The sequence below is a fragment of the Hibiscus syriacus genome, unplaced genomic scaffold, assembly GCF_006381635.1.
Source record: "Hibiscus syriacus cultivar Baekdansim isolate YM2019G1 unplaced genomic scaffold, ASM638163v2 tig00110812_pilon, whole genome shotgun sequence".
NCBI classification, from domain to species: Eukaryota; Viridiplantae; Streptophyta; class Magnoliopsida; order Malvales; family Malvaceae; genus Hibiscus; species Hibiscus syriacus.
In genome coordinates, this window is record NW_024062870.1 from 156101 (window position 1) to 174967 (window position 18867).

At 32.7% G+C, this 18867-nt stretch overlaps 1 protein-coding gene across 1 annotated transcript; it reads left to right on the forward strand.

The window, feature by feature from the left end:
- Positions 1 to 8091: 8091 nt before the first annotated feature.
- LOC120141563 (NEP1-interacting protein 1-like) lies at positions 8092 to 16256 on the forward strand. The gene is made up of 6 exons (XM_039156395.1): positions 8092 to 8318; positions 8386 to 8537; positions 8615 to 8698; positions 8777 to 8941; positions 9014 to 9150; positions 16193 to 16256. The coding sequence occupies exons 1-6, from the start codon at positions 8093 to 8095 to the stop codon at positions 16197 to 16199; spliced, it is 771 nt and encodes a 256-aa protein (XP_039012326.1). The 5' UTR covers position 8092; the 3' UTR covers positions 16200 to 16256.
- Positions 16257 to 18867: the final 2611 nt, after the last annotated feature.

The window sequence follows — 18867 nt, forward strand, 5'->3', positions numbered from 1 at the left end:
AGTAGGCGGACCGTCCCCCGAGGTTAACACGGTCGCTCCAAATTCCGTACACCCGAAATCGGAGTGGACTACCGGTGGTATTGCTCTTCTTATCGGAAAACACAAAAAGAATAATTGCAGAAAACACTTTGAAAGTGAATTGTGAATGTTGAGAGTGAGTTGAGAAGCTGAATATAGCCCTCTATTTATAGGATAGAAATAGGGTTAATATCGTACATAAAATTTCAGGATTAAATCTCTTCTTTTGTAACAGCTGAAACGTCTAGATGAACCTGACTAAAAAATAGTCCAGGTTCATTGCATCATTATTCAGCTATTATAACTCCTGAAATTATATCATGTAACCCCTGGAATTAAATCAAATAACTCCTGTAACTCCTGATATTAACAACTTGTCTCCTCTGTACAAAGCTGAAAATCAGTCCAGATACATCATAACGTTTTTGATTTAATTTAGGAACAAGCTGTTTAATTTCTGATAACTCTCATAAACCAGCTGTTATCATTTGAAATTAAACAGTCCTCAGCAGCCTATAAATATCAGTTGAAATCTTTCACATTTTTCCATTTGTTTCTTTCAAAGAGAAATTCCTCAAGAATTTTCTCTAAAAAGATAGTATCCGCGCGGACGTGTCGAAGACACGTATTACCACGACCACGAGCCGTGCCGAGACGAGACAGACGGACGGCGACGGCGGTACGCGAGAGTCCCCCTTGTTCTCTTTCAGTCAACAAGGAAGTGAGAATTCCATACTATAAATACTCATTCCCAATAGTGTTTCCAATACTATGTGGGATTGAGCATTACCAACAAAATGCTTCACTTCTTGTTCTTAAAATTATACCCAATTACATACAAAAATAGGGAAGCTCATTCTAGGTAAGCTTGGGTTTTCCTTTTTGTTCTATTTCATGTTCTACCCAATATGTTTTCATGGATGTGCTTTATAAAGGTAAGTATTAGCAACTTCAGTATTGCTTCTCGGTATAATTTTCAAGAAAAGCATTTGATTTCATAATCGATAGCTCTATTGACTAATTTGTGTTTTGCATTGAAACGACCACACTTTCCTGTGGTGGATTGTCTATAGATTTAAGGGTTGAATTGTTATAGATGGTTTGAGATACTCTCACTGTAGCTAGTGCGGTACCGTGCCTATACTTTTGGACAACTTGTTGCTTTTGTTTGCTACAAAGGAGGAAAAGCAAAGAGACTGCTTTCGCCATAATTCAGTGATCATCATGTGGATCGGAGGCTGATGGAGAAATTAATCACCTCGGAAGCTCTGAATTTCACTTATCAAAGCTTGGGAAGAGAGTGAGAAAACCAAAGCTGAGAACAAGTATCAACTTTCTTCGCCTGGTTTTTTCTTCTTAGAAATCATACCTTTTAAACTAGTTTTGGTTTTATGAATGAACTTTTGAGTTGATTCAAACTGTTTGAGCCGAGCCTACAAAAAGCTTTCTTCAATCGACGCATGGGAGAATTTCAAGGAAGCTTTTCTGGAAGCTGAACTGAAAAGGATTGAGGTAAAGAAGAAGGGGAAGGGGGTTAAAATTAACGGCGAGTAACGTTATGGAACTTATTGAAAATGAACTAAAAATCCGATAACTGTATTACAAATTTCAAAAGTCGAGTGATCAAAATATAAGTGCTCTAAAAATTTAAAGACTATTTATATACTTGACCCTTTTAATTATTAGGGGATACTGTACATATTTTTAAAAGCGAAAATAACTTAATATAGAAGTGATGATATTATGCATTTTACTATATATATATTTTCTTAATAAACAAGAAATAATGATTTTATAATAAGTTTCGGAGTCGAACAAGTGCGTGTGCCCTTTCCCAAGGTGGAAAAAAGGTGTTCATCAAATCCGTTTTACAAGCCCTTTGTCTTTAAGCGATGAATTGTTTTCTCATACCTAAAAATCTTTGTAAGGAGATGGAGGGAATTATGGCTCGTTTTTTATGGCAGAAATCTGAAGGAATACGTGAGATTTATTAGAGTTTTCGGGGTGACTTGTGTCAACTAAGGAGAATGGTGGTTTAGGATTGAGAGATATGACTAAATTCAATGTTGCTCTTTTGGCCAAGCAAGGGTGACATTTGTTCTCAAACCCGTCTTCCCTGGTAGGTCACCTACTGCGGGCAAAATAATTTCCTGAATTCAAATCCCGGGACGACTCCTTCTTACGACTCATTCTTACATTTGGCGGAGTATTTGGAGTGCCAAATGACTATTGTTGAGAGGGTTGTGGTAGAAAGTGGGTATAAGGTCTTCCATATATATATGGAACGACTATTGGCTCCCAAGTGTTTTTCCAAGAAGGGTGGAATTTGACCGCAACGACTCGGTTGAATCTGTGGCAGATTTAATCCATGCAGATACAAGGTTGTAGAAGGAAGGTCTGATACGGAGTTGTTCAGCGAAAAGGAATTTGAGTTGATGCTGAATATTCCAATTTCAAGATTTGTCCAACACGATTGCTAGGTTTGGAGCGGTGAAAAATGGGGAGTGTTTAGCGTTCGAAGTGGCTATCGTTTGCTAATGAAGATATCAGAATTTGATCATTTGAGTAAAACCATTTTCAATCATTTATGGGCATGTGCATGTCAACAGAAAATTAAATTGTAAGTTTGGCGTTTTACTCGTAATTTCGTTCCTACTAGGCACAATCTCCATACAAAGCGCATTATAGGTAATCTTTGGTGTGTGCAATGTACGGGCATAATGGTGTCCGGAGTTCATATAATTTGAGACTGTAAGTTAGCTAATTTAGTGTGGTCTGCTCTGGGTTACAATTGGCATGTTGTGTCGGGTGATCCTTTTTTTTTTTTTTGATTGATTTAGTTCGATCTTTAATAACATTACCAAACATATATAAATTGTAATTATTTGGCGTTGTGTTTTCAAGGAATAAGCTAATTCATGAAGGCACACAGATGCGGGTTGAAGAGAGCGTTATCTTGATCCGAGCGCAATGCTTGGACTTCATAACAGCCAACGCCAATCTTCGAGGTCCCCAGGTGCAATCTATTGTCGGATGGATTCCCCCATCCCTCCCGATTTCAAAGTCAATTTTGATGCGAGTTACGTATAATCAAAGAGTCAAGCGTGGTCAAGGGTGATGGTTCGTAATAGCGAGGGTTATATATTGGGGGCGTGTCGTAGAAGGGCGTCAAGGATTACCTCGGTGTTTCTGTCGGAGGCGACTGCAGCAGTCCACGTCGTGGAGTTTGCGCTTGATTTGGGGCTCTAGAATGTCACTATTGAAGGTGATACGAGATATGTGATTGAAAAGTTCGCCTCGTCGGAGCCTGACCGCTTGGTTTTAAGTGCTCTGATCTGGGAGGCGCGCAACCGAGCTTCTGCCTTTCGTGCATGTTCCTTCCAATTCACTCCGTTGGAAGGTAATCGGGCTGTTCATCTCCTAGCAGCTGACAAGGGACTGTGCTCCGAGGACCGGTTCTGGGTGGAAGAGGGTCCACGCTGCGTCGAGGTTCGGGCCTCGAAAGGTCGAAGGTGGATTGGTCCTCCTTAGTTGCTGTTGTTACTCATCTATTGTTTTGATAGGCTCTATCGTTTCTTGTTCACTCCTTGTCGTTTGCTTTTCACAGATTATTGGCGATGGTGCAAGGAAGAGGAAAGCTAGCCTAATGTTTTTCTGTCATTTTTGCTTATTAAGGACATGTTAGTTTTGTTTCATTCATTACTTTACAGCTGTTTCACACTTTTGGACACATTATGTTTTTCGTTTCAATAAATGGCTATTATTTTTGTGGCTCAAAAAACTTTAGATATTTATTCATCACATTAAATTGTAAAGGACATATGATTTATATATAGATTTTTAAAATAATTTTTTTATTAATATGTGGTAAATATAGGTTATTATTTATTCAAAATTTCTCAATCATTTGATATTGAACACTTATATTCCTACATATATGGTGCTCAACTCGGATTCACAATAAATAATAATAATTTATTAACAATTTATATCTCTTAATTCGTACTTTAATTAGATACTTAAATTTATTATTCAAAATTCATTTCCTTATAGTGTGTATCACACACTTGAATATATTTTTTAAAATCAATATATGATTTACAAGTTTAATTATCATTTGAATTTAGATTTTTAAAATTAAATTAATATATTACTAAATTTAAATATCTGAAGACTATATTTATGTAATATTTTTGAGCTGATTTAACTTAATTTGATTTGAATTGTTGTTGGTACAATATATAGTAAAATATAATACTAAACATGTTTAAACTCTTAATATCACTCAATTTATGAGTAAAAATATTTAAGTAGTATATAGTGTAGCTCGAACTAAGTTACCTAAGTGATTAAAGAAACGATTATTATCTTTAGAGGTATCAGATTCAAGCATATCATCATTAGATTAATAAAAAAAGGTACTAGTATATAGTGTATAAACACTCCTTATTAACCACTAAATCTACTTAATGAGTTCAAGATGGATTTATATTTAAAGCTTCTTATTTGAGATAAAAATATATATATAAGGGTAAATTGCATCCATAGTTATTGGGTTATTAGGAATAGGGTAAATTACACCAGATACCATCATACTTTAGGCATTGTATCATTTATATCATTGAACTTTTAATTTTATCAATTATAGCACTGAACATTGATTTTTGTTTTAATTATACCATTGGGCCGTTAAATCATTAACAATCAGTTCAAAAAGATATCGTTTTGATGAGGTGTCTACGTCAATATTTATCAACCATGTATTCGTGTCGTTAACGGTTTAATAGTATAACTTGAACGAAAATAAAAGTTTAGTGCTATAATTAGAAAAATTAAAAGTTCAATGGTATAAATGATACAACACCTAAAGTTCGATGGTATCTGCTCTAGTTTACCCTTAGTAATATTATGTTTCCATCACAAAATTTTAAACATTAATTTTTCATCACTAAATGTATCATTTTTATCATCTCAGCCACTTTGTCTTGAGCTCTTAGGGGGCGTTTGGTTAGGGGAATATGGGGTTGCAATGGGAATAGAATTCACATTCCTCCGTTTGGTTAGCCGGGAATCTCATTCCCGGTAATGTAAGATTACCAATAGTGAATTTTTGGGGGTATATTACCGGGAATGTCATTACCTCCATTTTCTTAGGTATTGTCGGATTACCGGCGTTTTGGACTAAAATGCCCTGAATTTTTCCCCCCGAAAATATCATTCTTCTGTCATTGAATAATACAAATTCTATGAAGGTTAAATAACAAATTTATCCTTAAACTATTTTCGATTTACAAAAAAAGTCTATAATTAAAATTTTATATGAAGTTCAAAGGTTAAAATAAAATTTTACCCTTTCATTAAACCTTTTTATATTTTCAATTTTATACAAAAAATTATATAAATTTTTTGAATTTAATTTTTTTAAAGAAAATATATAAATATTTTCCAACTTGTTAAAAAAATAAATATGTAATAAGGAGAATTTGGTCAAATATACATTTCAATAATCTTTTATTCCTTTAACCAAACACGGTAATCTTACATTCCTGCTAAACCAACCAAACACAAAATACAACATTCTCAGTAATCCTATTCCCTGATAATCTTACATTCCGTGAACCAAACGCACCCTTAAGAATACGACGTGAACATTAAATAACTGAAATAATAACAGATTTATCCTTTAATATTTATACATTTTATTAATTCATTTCATAATTGCAAAAGTGACTATTAATATTTTTCATATTTTTTTAATTCAGAAAATTAAACAAAATCCGTCTTTTATTTTTTATACATTTTATTAATTCAATTCACAATTTTTTGGGGGGCTATCCTATCGGGCCAAGAAAACCCATTAGATGTGCATGGATTTACTTTCAAGAGAAGATTGGGTTTGAACAAGTGGATTAAAGTTTTAGGGCCCGTTTTCAGTAAAATGAATTTGATGCACCTCTGCTGCATTGTGGAGATTTAAAGGGTTTGAAAATTGAAGAATTTTTTTATTAAGAATTCATGGAGGTGTTCTATAATATTAGATTTATTTATTTTCGGATTTAGAAAAATATTTGAATTAAAGTAGTAGAAAATGATGTACACGTATGAAAGAGGTAGACCTTTCATGGCAATAACAGTTGGGTAAATTCAATTAATGCCCATTCAAGTTTCGCCACTTGCCTCTATCCATAGTACTCCCCTAAACCCTACCACATGGGTTCTTTTGAACTTTTTACTCTTAACAAATAAATGTTCACCGTTACGTATTATATGAATCAATAATTAAAAGAAATAGTTTAAAGATGTAAGAAGCCTTTAAAGTTTTGAAGAAAAAAAGAGAGAATTCGTCCGTCAAAAAACAAAGTTTTGATGAAAAACATTCATTCAACTTTTACTTTTTGTCTGCACCAATTAAGTTTATAAATCTTAAAATTTTATAAAAGTAATATTTAAAAATTTCTAACAACTTCAATAAATTCAACATATACTTACACATAAAACGAATCTAAATAATTTTCAACGTTTATGTTTAAAAATTTAATCATTTTTAGTTTTAACAATTTAATTATTTTTAATGTTTGTTTTTTCCTAATTTTTTTCATAAAAATTATATATATATATATATATATATTAAAGAAAATGGGTCTCGTTAGAAACCCCTTCTAAGACCTATAAATAAAAAAAAAATAGTGCTCTTGGACCTTGTATTACCATAAGGAGAATCATCGTAATAATCTCAGGATAAACCGAGTCAAAGCACAAGACATTTCCAGAACAAAGAACCAACTTAACCAAAGTACGTGTCATAATATTACAAACTCTAAGAACAAAACACACTTAATATTTTTAAATTATCATCTATTTTTTTTTACTTTATTATTACTTTTATGGCATAACAATATTTTAACAACTTATTGTTGCATTATGACATAATATAATTATCCAATTTGACATGATCACTTGATTTTACATTATCATTAAAAAATTAAGTCTAAGTAATCTTTAAATATGAATAATTAAATTTATTAAATTATTTTAAATTAGTATAAAATTCATAGAATGTATAAATTTTATGGGCTAAAATTAAATGTCACACATATAGTAATTTTAGAGAAAACTGTTGACTTATTTGTTACAGAACCTATAAACAAGTGACTCTGGGTGTAGTTTACCCTTGCTTTTAAGGCAAACTGATGGGGCAATGTAGCACTTCAATACATAAAAATATCTTCTGACTTTAAATATAGATTGAAATTTTGGGTTTGGTTGGCCAACCAGTGTCACTCAGTTCCACTTCATTAACTATTTGGTTATAAATTGGTGGGGTTCTCCACTTCTTCCACTATTGTGCATCTAGGTTTAAATTTATTAAATTTCATTTTATATCAAAAAATAAATACAAATGAAATTATGGGTTTAATATTTCTGTCTCCATTTATGCTTTCTTGAACATACTTTTCAAAATGTCGAGTCATGATTTGTTGTCCTTAAACTAAATCATGTCCTAATTGAAAGCAACTTCAGACATAGAAGGCCAAAGTGTAGCTTTCTAATTTTTTTTATTAATTTGGAATAAATACAATGTAGTATTTATTTAAATATAATCTCAACTATTTAATATTAAACGCTTACATTCTTGATATTTTTAGTACTCGAACAAGAGACTTCAATAAATTACAACGATTTTTTTATCAACGAGATCGTTTAGTTCGTGCTAGCTTTCTAATTCGTCTTCACCAAAGCATGCAAATCCATAGAAACACTTGTAAATTCCAAAAACCAATTTGATTTTAAACACACTTCTCCCCTAATGCGATCAATGTTTTTTTGTGTTTAATGGCGTGTGAGCTTCTAATTTCTTACTCTGCATGCAAGAGTTTTACGATACGTAACGAGGATTAAAAGTTGAATTAATTGTGAACACAATCCCGGTTCTTATCGTCATTACGAAAACTGATTTAGCGTCTTATTTTATGAGAATAAAAAATGGGCTGCTGATTCATAAATGCTTTGTATTTACACCACAAAACTTCCCCCTCGCTCGTTAAAACCCCACTTCTTTCATCTGCAACATTCAATGCAGCCTTTTACGTTTCAAACCATTTGCTTGTTTTGTCCCTCTTTAAGATATTTTCTCCCGATGTTGAAGGACTGGGTTCCAGGAATATCAGAGGTTGCGTTTAGATGTGTTGAAGCTTTTTCTTTCCGGTTTTTTGCTGAAATGAGAGATCTTGGTGTTGGCTTCTTGTTTAAGCTGATGAGCAGATCGATCTTCGCCGTTTTCATCTGCATTTTTGCTTTAGGTATGTGCTTTCTTGTCAGTCAAAAAGCTTGGGTTTTGCTGCAGATTTTTTTACTCTGATTTTGTAGGAGGGGCGATAGTGGGAACTGTCGTCGGAGCAATGAAAGGGCAGACGACGGAAACTGGGTTTTTCCGGGGAGCTGGAATCGGAGTTGTCACCGGAGCAATCACAGCCGTTCAATTGCTGGAATCATTGGCTGATGGGGAGTCATTGTCTAAGGTCACTAGTTGCATTAATTTCATCCTCGCTGTAGTGGAAAATTTTGCTATTTTAACCAACCCTTCCTTTTACTACAGGTAGCCTTATTGGTTAGCTTAGTGAATGGGAAAGTTTTCATTGAATGGGTGAGTCCAGCAGTGCTAAAAGCATATCAATGGCAGGTAAATCAATTTTCTCAGTGACCAAACAATATTATTGTTACGCTTCAGGCAATGCTTAAGCTGATGAAAATTTTACAGATGAATTCACTCGAATCGACGTACAGAGAAATCTCGGACATATACGATGTAAATGGAGGAAAGGGTTTATCGAGAAGTTGCATTCAAAAGCTTCCCATGCATGAATTTCGATCTACCGATATGATCAAATCAAGGAACGAATCTGCTTGTTCGATTTGTATACAGGTAATGTTTCGGAAAGATCGAAACCGCTGCATACGGAATTCGAATCTCAATATCTGTAACTATTTTTTACAGGGACTAAAAGAGGGAGAAATGGCAAGAAATCTTCCGAGATGTGGGCACATGTTTCACTTGAAGTGCATAGATGAATGGCTAAGCAGGCAAGGGACTTGTCCCATGTGTAGAGAGCATGTTCTCAGGGATGATGGTGAATTGTAAGGCAAATTTATTTTTAAAAACCCCAAATAAATAATTATTTAAAAAAATAGGGACCTCTAGAGATTATTTGAAAGAATAATCACCAAATCGTTCACATAAGATGACCTCGATGCCTGCAAACCACGTGTTAAGTCATCGCACCCTCCAACATATAAGATACATCCGACGTAGGCGCACTTTCCAGGTAAGCCGATAAAACAATTGGATAAAATGACCTTGCGTATTGCGAAGCGCGAGGTAGCCTTTATGATCCAAAATATCGTGAGATTTATAGGGGACATCGCAGCCTACAAAGCGCGATGTTCTTTTGGATTCCCTAACCCCTTTTAGTGTCCACAGCCTTGTTCAGAAATTATTTTCGGGTGGAAACTATTTTTTTAATTTTTAATTATAAACATATAGTGTTACAATTTATCTTTAAGGTGATTTTAATATCAATATATATATAAGACATTTTAAGCGTAGTGATTTCATAATTTATATGTTTAGATGTATAGCATTGCAACTTATGTTTATATTAAGGTTAATTTGGCCACAAACAAGATATTTTAACGAGGATAAAAATCGTGTTGGAAAAAGTTGGAATGCATGATTTGATGCATGAAGAAATCAAAAGAAATTGAAAACTAAGAAATATGTGTTGTTAATTTAAAAAAAGAAATAATGCAAAAAACCCATTTAATTGATACATTGGCCTGAGCAATTGGGACATTTGTTATTCATGCGTCTGAGATTTTTACATATAAAACATAATTTCGGTTGTTCGGTTCTTTCTTGATGTTCTACCAAATCCTTGTTACAAAAAATCCGGGTTGACCGATGACGACCGATTTTTTTCGTCGTAGTGCATAATCTGATCGTATTATAAGTTCATCATCAGATTCATTCGGATCTTATTGATTTCCAATGGAAGGGAACTCATATTCATAAACTTTGAATATAATTTCAAGTAAGTAAACCCGATCAATGAATCTCACATAGGGTATCCAGACAGAAGAAGCAGCAGCAATGGTGTGTGCACATGAGTATTTGAAAGTTTGGAAGAATCCACACGCTCATGTTTTTTCTCGTAAATTAACCACGTATACGTTGTGTTGTATGCCTTCCAATGGCATCGCAAATTCTGATACACTGAATAATGGCATTTCACGAGAAAAGCATATGGCACCCATCGCGTTGGAATGTTGTTGGAATGTTTGCAATTTTCTAAGGGGGTATGGGTGGATTTGGTGGCCACCTGCCATCCAGTTAATTGCTTGCCTTCCCAATGTTGCGAAAAAAGTTGTCAGATGATAATATGTCGCTTTGAAAATGAACGTGATAAGCAAAAGGTGCACTCCTTTTAGTGATGAATTTATTATCTCGGCCAAGTTCGTTGTCATGTAACCATAATGTCTACCCCATCAAATGATTGAATCCATTTCTCATTTGGGATTCTAGCAAGGTAGTTGAAGCCCTCAAAATTCATGTATCAAAGTTCCTACATCAGGTCCTCAAACTCACATACGAACTGTGTGTAACATACAAATAAAAAGTGGAACAATTCATTTAAAATAATTTTTGTAAAGTTATGGTAAACCGAAAAGGGTGAAATACGTACCCATTCAAAGAACCATTAGACGCTCATCTTGACTCTTGAACTTCTACAAATAGTTTGCGGTAATATGTCATAAATGGTACCAGTGATAAATATTGGGGGGTTGGCAAGACAGGCCCATACGACAGACTGTGTATTTGATACCAATATCTATACCAGAAATAAGACAAATCCCATAATCTCTATCCTACATCACATGTGATAGAAAATATGTTTGTAAGTTAGTAAGAAAGAATTCCCAAGAGTTGATATATTCCTTTTCGATAATTACGAAGGCGATGGGAATATTTTTTATGTTGTCGTATTGTGCAATCGACAATAACATTATTTAAGTGTATCGACCATATAACCAAGTTTTGTCGATTTGAACAATTGGCTTACAGTGTCGGAATGCATTAATGCATTACGAAAAAGTCCAAAAGAGCCGGTAGAATTGGCAGACACCTTGTACAACACGAACAATTTTGTACGCCGAAACTGTTTCTAATTTCACAGCTGTTTTCGGAATGTGTTTCTACATCAGTTTAAGTCATGGCCGCAATTCATTGTATGATTCCTCCTATTGATAACAATTTTTGTTGGGCCCAATACCTTGCATACCATGCTTTGTGGTAGTCAATTGTGTACCCGTATAGAGATGTAATTGAAGCAATACTGGTCGCAACTGTAACACTTGGATTTGATTTGAGCAATGGAATGAAGGCTTCAGAAAGCACGTGCACATTCAAGTTAAGATGATCTTGATTCAGGATATTGGCAGTGCATGTACGTGGTTGGATGTTTTGTGTGAGTTTCCAAAGGTTGTTCACCGTCTTCAATTGTGATACATGAACCCTCCAATTACATCCATTCTTCTTGTGGAGACATTCAATGATGTACTTATCCACATCAATTTTTTCTCAATTGACGTGATGGAGTGATGTATGTTGTAGTTCTTGATTACAGCCACAACTTGTTCTTTTGTCCTAAAATTCATTCGTAAAAAAAGTAAATAAAATTGTCAACTTACCAATAAACAAATTAAAATAAATAATGAAAAATTAAAACATTATATTAACCTGAAAACTATTTCAACATAGAGATCACCATCATTACGTTGATTGTATTGATCAATGTGTTGGAATTGGGAAACTTTCGCAGCATTGAATACTTCAATATCAATTGTTGTAAAGTGCAATGGTGCCTGATAATAAGAAATAGGCGTTGCAACATGTGGAATCGTTATAGCCGCGCCATATTCTTCATTTTCTTCCGCTTTTGGTGGCATGTCAAGGTTTTCTGGTTCTTCACATAAGGGGCCTAACTCATCAACATCAGAGCCAATCTCCCTTATTGGTTCTTCGTTAGAATGATCCCCCTCAAAGTGGAATATTTCAGCCTCGGTTAAATTAAAGTTAGCCGCTGCAGCAGGTGTTTGTTGATCACAAGACCGCTCACGAACCGATTCCCCAAGATCAACGTCACTTACACCAATAAAAGAATGTCTCCTCATATGTGTTGAGGCGTCATCCACAACAGGGATATACGTTGACTATTGTCCAGATGGGAAATCATCGAATGTGTATTTTTGCGTTGGTGTAATTTTTAAGTAAAACTCGAATCTAGCAACACAAGAATGTTTTGGCATCGAAGTCGATGATACACCAAAATCATTATGTGTACCGTGTGTACTTAACAAATTGAAGTCATTTCTCAAATTTGTTGTTGGACTGTCAATAGTTGGATCAAAGTCGAACTCAGCTCGTCTCCAACTTGGTACACTGGTACCATCATCAGTATCCGAAAACAACGCATACAACTCCATCGGCCCTCCAAATGAATATTGCAAGTGAGCGTCGACCATCATTTTCACATCACCATTGTCCTCAACGGTGTCGGCAGTCGATACTTCAAGGGTAACAATTTTGTATCGCAAGCATGTGGGATATTTTTCTTCACTTCCTTCATCAACTTGTTATACGTCAACTTCGTTGGTAACATTATTGTAACAGTGTGTGCGGATTGAAATACGACACAGAGAGATGCATCGTCGACCATTTTGCTATCGTAATATACCAAAGCAGTAGGCTATCTCTTCTCGTTTAGCTGAGTTGTTGCCCGATAATATTGACATGTGGTTTATTTATTGTTGAAGAACCTCGTGAGTTGCAAGACGCAAATTTCAAATAGTTCGCGTATTGCAGGGTGCGAGATCCTGTTATCTCATGTTTTGCAAGATGCATGGTTCTGCTAATGTACAATAGATATCGCAGGTTACAGGGTGCAAATTTTACTGAAACCTATTTTTAATTTATTAGGAAAATAACTCGAAAGATGAATCGACTAATGAAAAATAGTTAGCATAACTAAAAATTGTTCAATAAATGTCGGTAGTCAATTAACTCAAAATAAAGTAGTTTAGTATAAAATAATAAAATAATTCGTATAACATAAAATATTTTCATTAACACAAAATAAAATATTTTATTACAAATATTTTAGTTTTTAAGAACGAAATAAAGAATAACTAATAATGCCTATGCCCACTAATTTTGCATCGTAGTGGACAACGAGTCCGACACGGACGTAATCGTGGTTCATCTTCAGCAATATCATCATCATCCGGACCAACAACTATATATGGAATTGATCTACCACTGGCACTGGAACCGGGATCGGTGTAGAATATGCTCTATGGCGGCATCTGCTTAACAATACCAAATCCAAAGTTAGCCGCCAATTGTGTCGGTGGTGAATTCAATTGTCAAAGACGTCGGTGAGGAAACCGTCCGAGAACTGCTCCATTTACTGAAATGCTCATTGAGTCGAGTGGGTGAAGATAGGGTCAGGGTGTGTTAGGGGTGTCTAATGAGGTCCTTGTGTTGTTGTCGATAAGGAGGATGCACATTGTTATCTTCTTCTTCTCTGCCTTGACTCCCCCCACGTTGCCTCCCCGTCCGTGGGAGACTTTGTGGAAGAACATATAATTCTCGCGCTCGCTCCTCATCGGTCAATATATGCCCATATAACTCATACCACCGCATATAATCGTATGTCATGTTGTGGTCGAAGTTGGGTTGAGTCATGGGTGTCCTATCGAATCTTCAGACCAACTCATTCAAATACACCACATTATGGTCTGCCCAATTATTTTTCGTCTTTCCTTGTCACGTCAATCGATGCAATTTATCCAAGTAAGGTGGATATGACAGAGTCGATTGGACACAATTAAATTGTTGAAGAACGCACTCAGTAGGATGCCACTCGACTATCTCATACAAGATTAACAGGACTGTCACGATGTACATGGGCACATTACTAGCTAAAATCTCATGCAATATACAATCAACAATAGCATCATCGTAGTTAAGCGTCCACAAGAACTATATAATTAAAATTACATAACTTTATTAGCTAAACACCTCAAATAAATTAAATTATTCTAAAATTATAAGATAAAAGCCAAAGGAAAATATTTTATTACATGATGTCCAAACTTATCGATCAATAGTATGAAGTCTCATTGATGTGTTGGTAAGTAGCCATGAGATGTTTCATCAATCCATCTATCATTAATACAATAAAATTGTATTATTAGTTAGAAATATTATAAAAATAGATAACAATTATTTTTGTACCTCTTAAGTAACGAAAATTCATATGAGACATGTGTTTTAAGGATCGAGCATAAAAATTGCATTCGGATCCAGGCTCACGACTGCATCAACAATAAACACCATCCAATGGCATTTTTCGTCGGATCTACGACTCTACAAAGTTTTTGGAACAAAAATGCCAAAACTACCGACCCCCAACTTATATTTCTTGAATCACTCAAATTTTGCAAGTGATTCAACCACATCAGATGCACCTTATTTCGGGATTTGTCTGGCATTAAAATCCCCCAATAACTCGTAGTATATGTGCACGAGCAAATCGCTTCAAAAATTTAATAAAATAATATAACTACTTAATTTCTAAATAAATAAATAAATAAATTGAAATATTAATAAATATTCATAGATAAAAACATTTATATTTACATCCTTAACTTCATGCTCAACATTCTGGGGTAGGTTCGTAAAATTTTCATCCAAAAATTTAATTTTTATTTTTCTACCATTGCGTGTATCATCATGCAGATCAATTTCGAGCAATATCTCACATACGTTTCTAGGGACGTCGACAACACCAGTAATAGCTACTTCATCAATAGGCAGCCCCAGATGAAATGCAACATCTTGCAAGGTAATAGTTTCCCCCCACACGGTAAATGAAATGTGTGCGTCTCTGGTCTCAATCTTTCCTCCAACGCATTGATAAGTGGAAGATGCAACTTCACACCATCACCAATTATACTACTGATATATCTAAAATCAGCTAAATGTAAATACTCAATACTATCCGCATCGGACAATGTCACACGATTTATATGACACTCTAATACACGTTCATATCACTACGAAATATAAATATTAAAAAATTAATTAAATTCCCAAACAAATTAACTAAATAAATAAATAGTAAAGAATTGAAATAATATTAATTAATTTACCTCATAATTTCGCCTCCAATAATCGAATACGTGACTTCGATCATGTATTAATAGACTCGTCGCCATAATATGAAATATTTGAATATATAAAAGGGGTGGGTGTGATGATGAAATGAGTGGAGGACCCAATTTATAGCCCTTCTCACACCCGAGGAAGCGCAGTTTTAAATGCAACCCGCGTGTTGCTAGACGCGAGGTACTGAAAACACGCGAAAATCCCAGCACCTTAGCGTTTTGTAAGACTCGAGATTGCTTTAACTCAAATTTAAAATTCAAAATATCAAAATATATTATAATTATTTTTTATGAAATATTTGTTTTAATTATTATATTTTAATTATTTATTATTTATTATATTTAATATTTAATATTATTAATTATTATTATTATTATATTTATTATAATATATTTTCATTATTTGAAATTTTACCAAATATATTATAATTATTTTTATAAAATTTCTATTTTAATTACTATATTTATATATTATTATATTTAAATTATTTATTATATTTAATAATTAATATTATTATATTTATTTATTATAATATGATTTTATTTCTATGTTTCAAATTAGGTTGTTATACGGAATTCGAAAGAACCTCGCGTTTTGCAGGCCGTGAGATCCCTTATAAATCTCGCGATATTTTTGGATCATAAAGGCAATATCACGCTTCATAATGCGTGAGATCATTTTATCAAATTGTTTTATTGGCTTACCTGAAAAGTGTACTAACGTCATATATATATCGCGTGTTGGAGGGTACGAGGATTTAACATGCGGTTTGTAAGCCGTGAGGTCATCCGATTGGACGATTTGAGGGTTATTCTTCCAAATAATATTTGGAGAGTCCTATTTCTTTAAATAATTATTTATTTGAGATTTTTAAAATAAAATTTTCAAATTGTAAATCATGGAACTTCGATTCACCAAAAATTAAGGGTTTTCTTTTTTAAGTTGTGAGTTGTGCCAATCTACCCTTTGAGAGAGAGAGAGGAGAGAGAGAGAGAGAGAGAGGAGAGAGAGAGATATGTATATATAGAATTATAGACCATTTGGAGGATTTTGTAGCAACTTTTTGTTATTTCAAATGTCATATAAATAGTTACTAAAGTATTTGTCATTGGGACTTAAGTAGAAGTATTAGATATGAGTGTATTTATTTACCTTTAAGAAATTTATATATTAAAAAAATTAAATACTAATGAAATAATCATAATAATATTAGGTGTAATATTAATGATCACCTAGTTATATAACGGTTTCAATTTAATTAATCATCTATTATTTTTTTAATAATGTAACCTAACTATTTAAATTAAGATTTTAAATGAGTTAAAATAGATCACGAGTTATTCGTGTTCGACCCGGTCAAAGTTTGATCAACACTGGAATTAAATGGAATTAACTTAAGTTCTTAACGAGTTAAAATGAGCTACTTAATACCCAATTTGAAAAGCTCACGAGCAACTCAAAAAATAATATATTAATTTTTAATTTTTAAATTAAATTATTAATATTATTAACATTTATGTTACAATATAAAGTTTTCATGTACATAAGATTGAGATTCAAACTCGAGTTCAAACTTGAAGTGAACTCGATTTTAAGCTTCAATCAAGCGAAGTTTGAGTATATTTCAAGTTCAAGTTTTTTCGAGTCGAGCTCAGCAATACTCATCTCGACTCGTTTGCATCCCTAATCTAAATGATATTTATTAATTATTATTATTTGAATAGCTAGAGTGATTACAATGTATTATTTGTTTAGAATATTTTTTCACCATTAATAATTCACACACACCCTATATATCAGTTTCACAAACTCCAACAATGTAGAATAACATTTTATTGTACACTGAAACTACTCAATGAGTTCACTTAAACTTACCTCTTAAATAATATAATAACAATAATATTAAATGAGAGTTAGTGGACTCAATTTAATTTTGATATAATGATAAACATATCATAATATTTGATTAAATAATCAATTTAGTGTGTGTATGTATATGTATATATATATTGAATTATCTGACCTTCAATGTTTTATTTTAGAATAAAGACCTCTTCGTAAATAAAAATCGTTAATCAATGAATAGTTAACATTCTAAAATAATAATTTTTTTACCATAAAATAAAATATTTCGGAAGTCAAACACTCCAAAAAAAAGAATAAAACTAAAATAATTATTTAATCAAACATTAAAAATATTTTTATTTTAATATGAAACATTCAAATTAAAATACCCCAATGAAAATATATGAAATACAACATCTATTTTATCAAATGTTAATAGACATTTTTTAGCATTATTACTTTAATTTTTTAAACTAGTGTCGCAACCGTCTTTCGGTTGTGCCCCGGAATTGGGCTTCGACTTAAAAAATATGGATTGGAGTCGCCACCGATCATTTATTTAAAAATAAATGGGTTGATCGGATACCCTATTTCTTACCTGATCTGCGTCTTACCAGAAATATGTCGGGCTCGGGAGTCGGTTACGGTCAAGGAAGGATTAGCACCCTTGAACCGCCCTTTCGGTACTACGTAATTTCCAGTTGTCTTAATTAAGAAAAATAACAAGTTAAATTAAAAGGTAAAGTTTCGATCCTAATTACTTACCCTTGATTGATTTGAAAATATCCTTTAAAAAAAATCGAGAAATGTGTAGATAAACAAGGTAAAGAAACAAATAAGATACAAGGGAAAATAAAATAAATAAAATAAATAAGTAAGATAAGAAAAAAATAGTAAAGTAATAATTATATATAGTAATATTTGAAAAAAGGAAAAATATATATATATATATATCAAGTATTAATAAAATAAATAAGCTATATATATACACCAAATACTTAAAAATAAAAAAGATACCCTCCCAATTCACCGAAAGTGGGGAGTTTTAGTAAGAAATAAGACAAAAAAATGGGTCCTCTAGGTTAGTAATATATAATATAATGTTTAATAATAATAATGATAAGGATACAAGGTTTTTTTTTTAAAAATAAATGTATAATAATAATGAATAAAAAACGAAAATAATAAAAATAATATAAATATAAAAGTTATAAGATATATTACATAAATAAAGAAATAATCAAATAAAAATAATTAAGAATATATATTTAATATAGGTATATAGATAACTATTAAAAGTATAAAAGATATATGACTAATAAAGATAATTACAATATATATATAGTAATATTAGACTTATAAGTAAATATTAAGAAATATATATATATATATAATAATAATAAAATATAGTAAAAAATAAATAAAATAATTTAATATATATATATATATAATAATAACATGAATAATAAAAAATGAATAAAATATCCATATAATAAATAAAGGGACTAATATAGATTTTTAAAAAGCTCTTCCCCTCCTTTAACCGAAAATTAAACCGATTTTTAAAAAATAAGCCTCGGGGTAGATCTAGGTTCGAAACTTCGAAACCCCACCCATTTTGGTCATCGGCACAACCCACGTTTTGGGTTATTCGAACCAAATCTCAAGAACAATAACGTGCACATGCAAAAGAAATAAAAAAGAAAATGCTACCTTTT

Coding starts and splice junctions, on each gene's coding strand:
- LOC120141563 (XM_039156395.1), top strand. CDS start 8,093: ATGCAGCCTTTTACGTTTCAAACCATTTGCTTGTTTTGTCCCTCTTTA. Junction 8,319..8,385: donor CATCTGCATTTTTGCTTTAG/GTATGTGCTTTC, acceptor CTGATTTTGTAG/GAGGGGCGATAGTGGGAACT. Junction 8,699..8,776: donor TAAAAGCATATCAATGGCAG/GTAAATCAATTT, acceptor AAAATTTTACAG/ATGAATTCACTCGAATCGAC.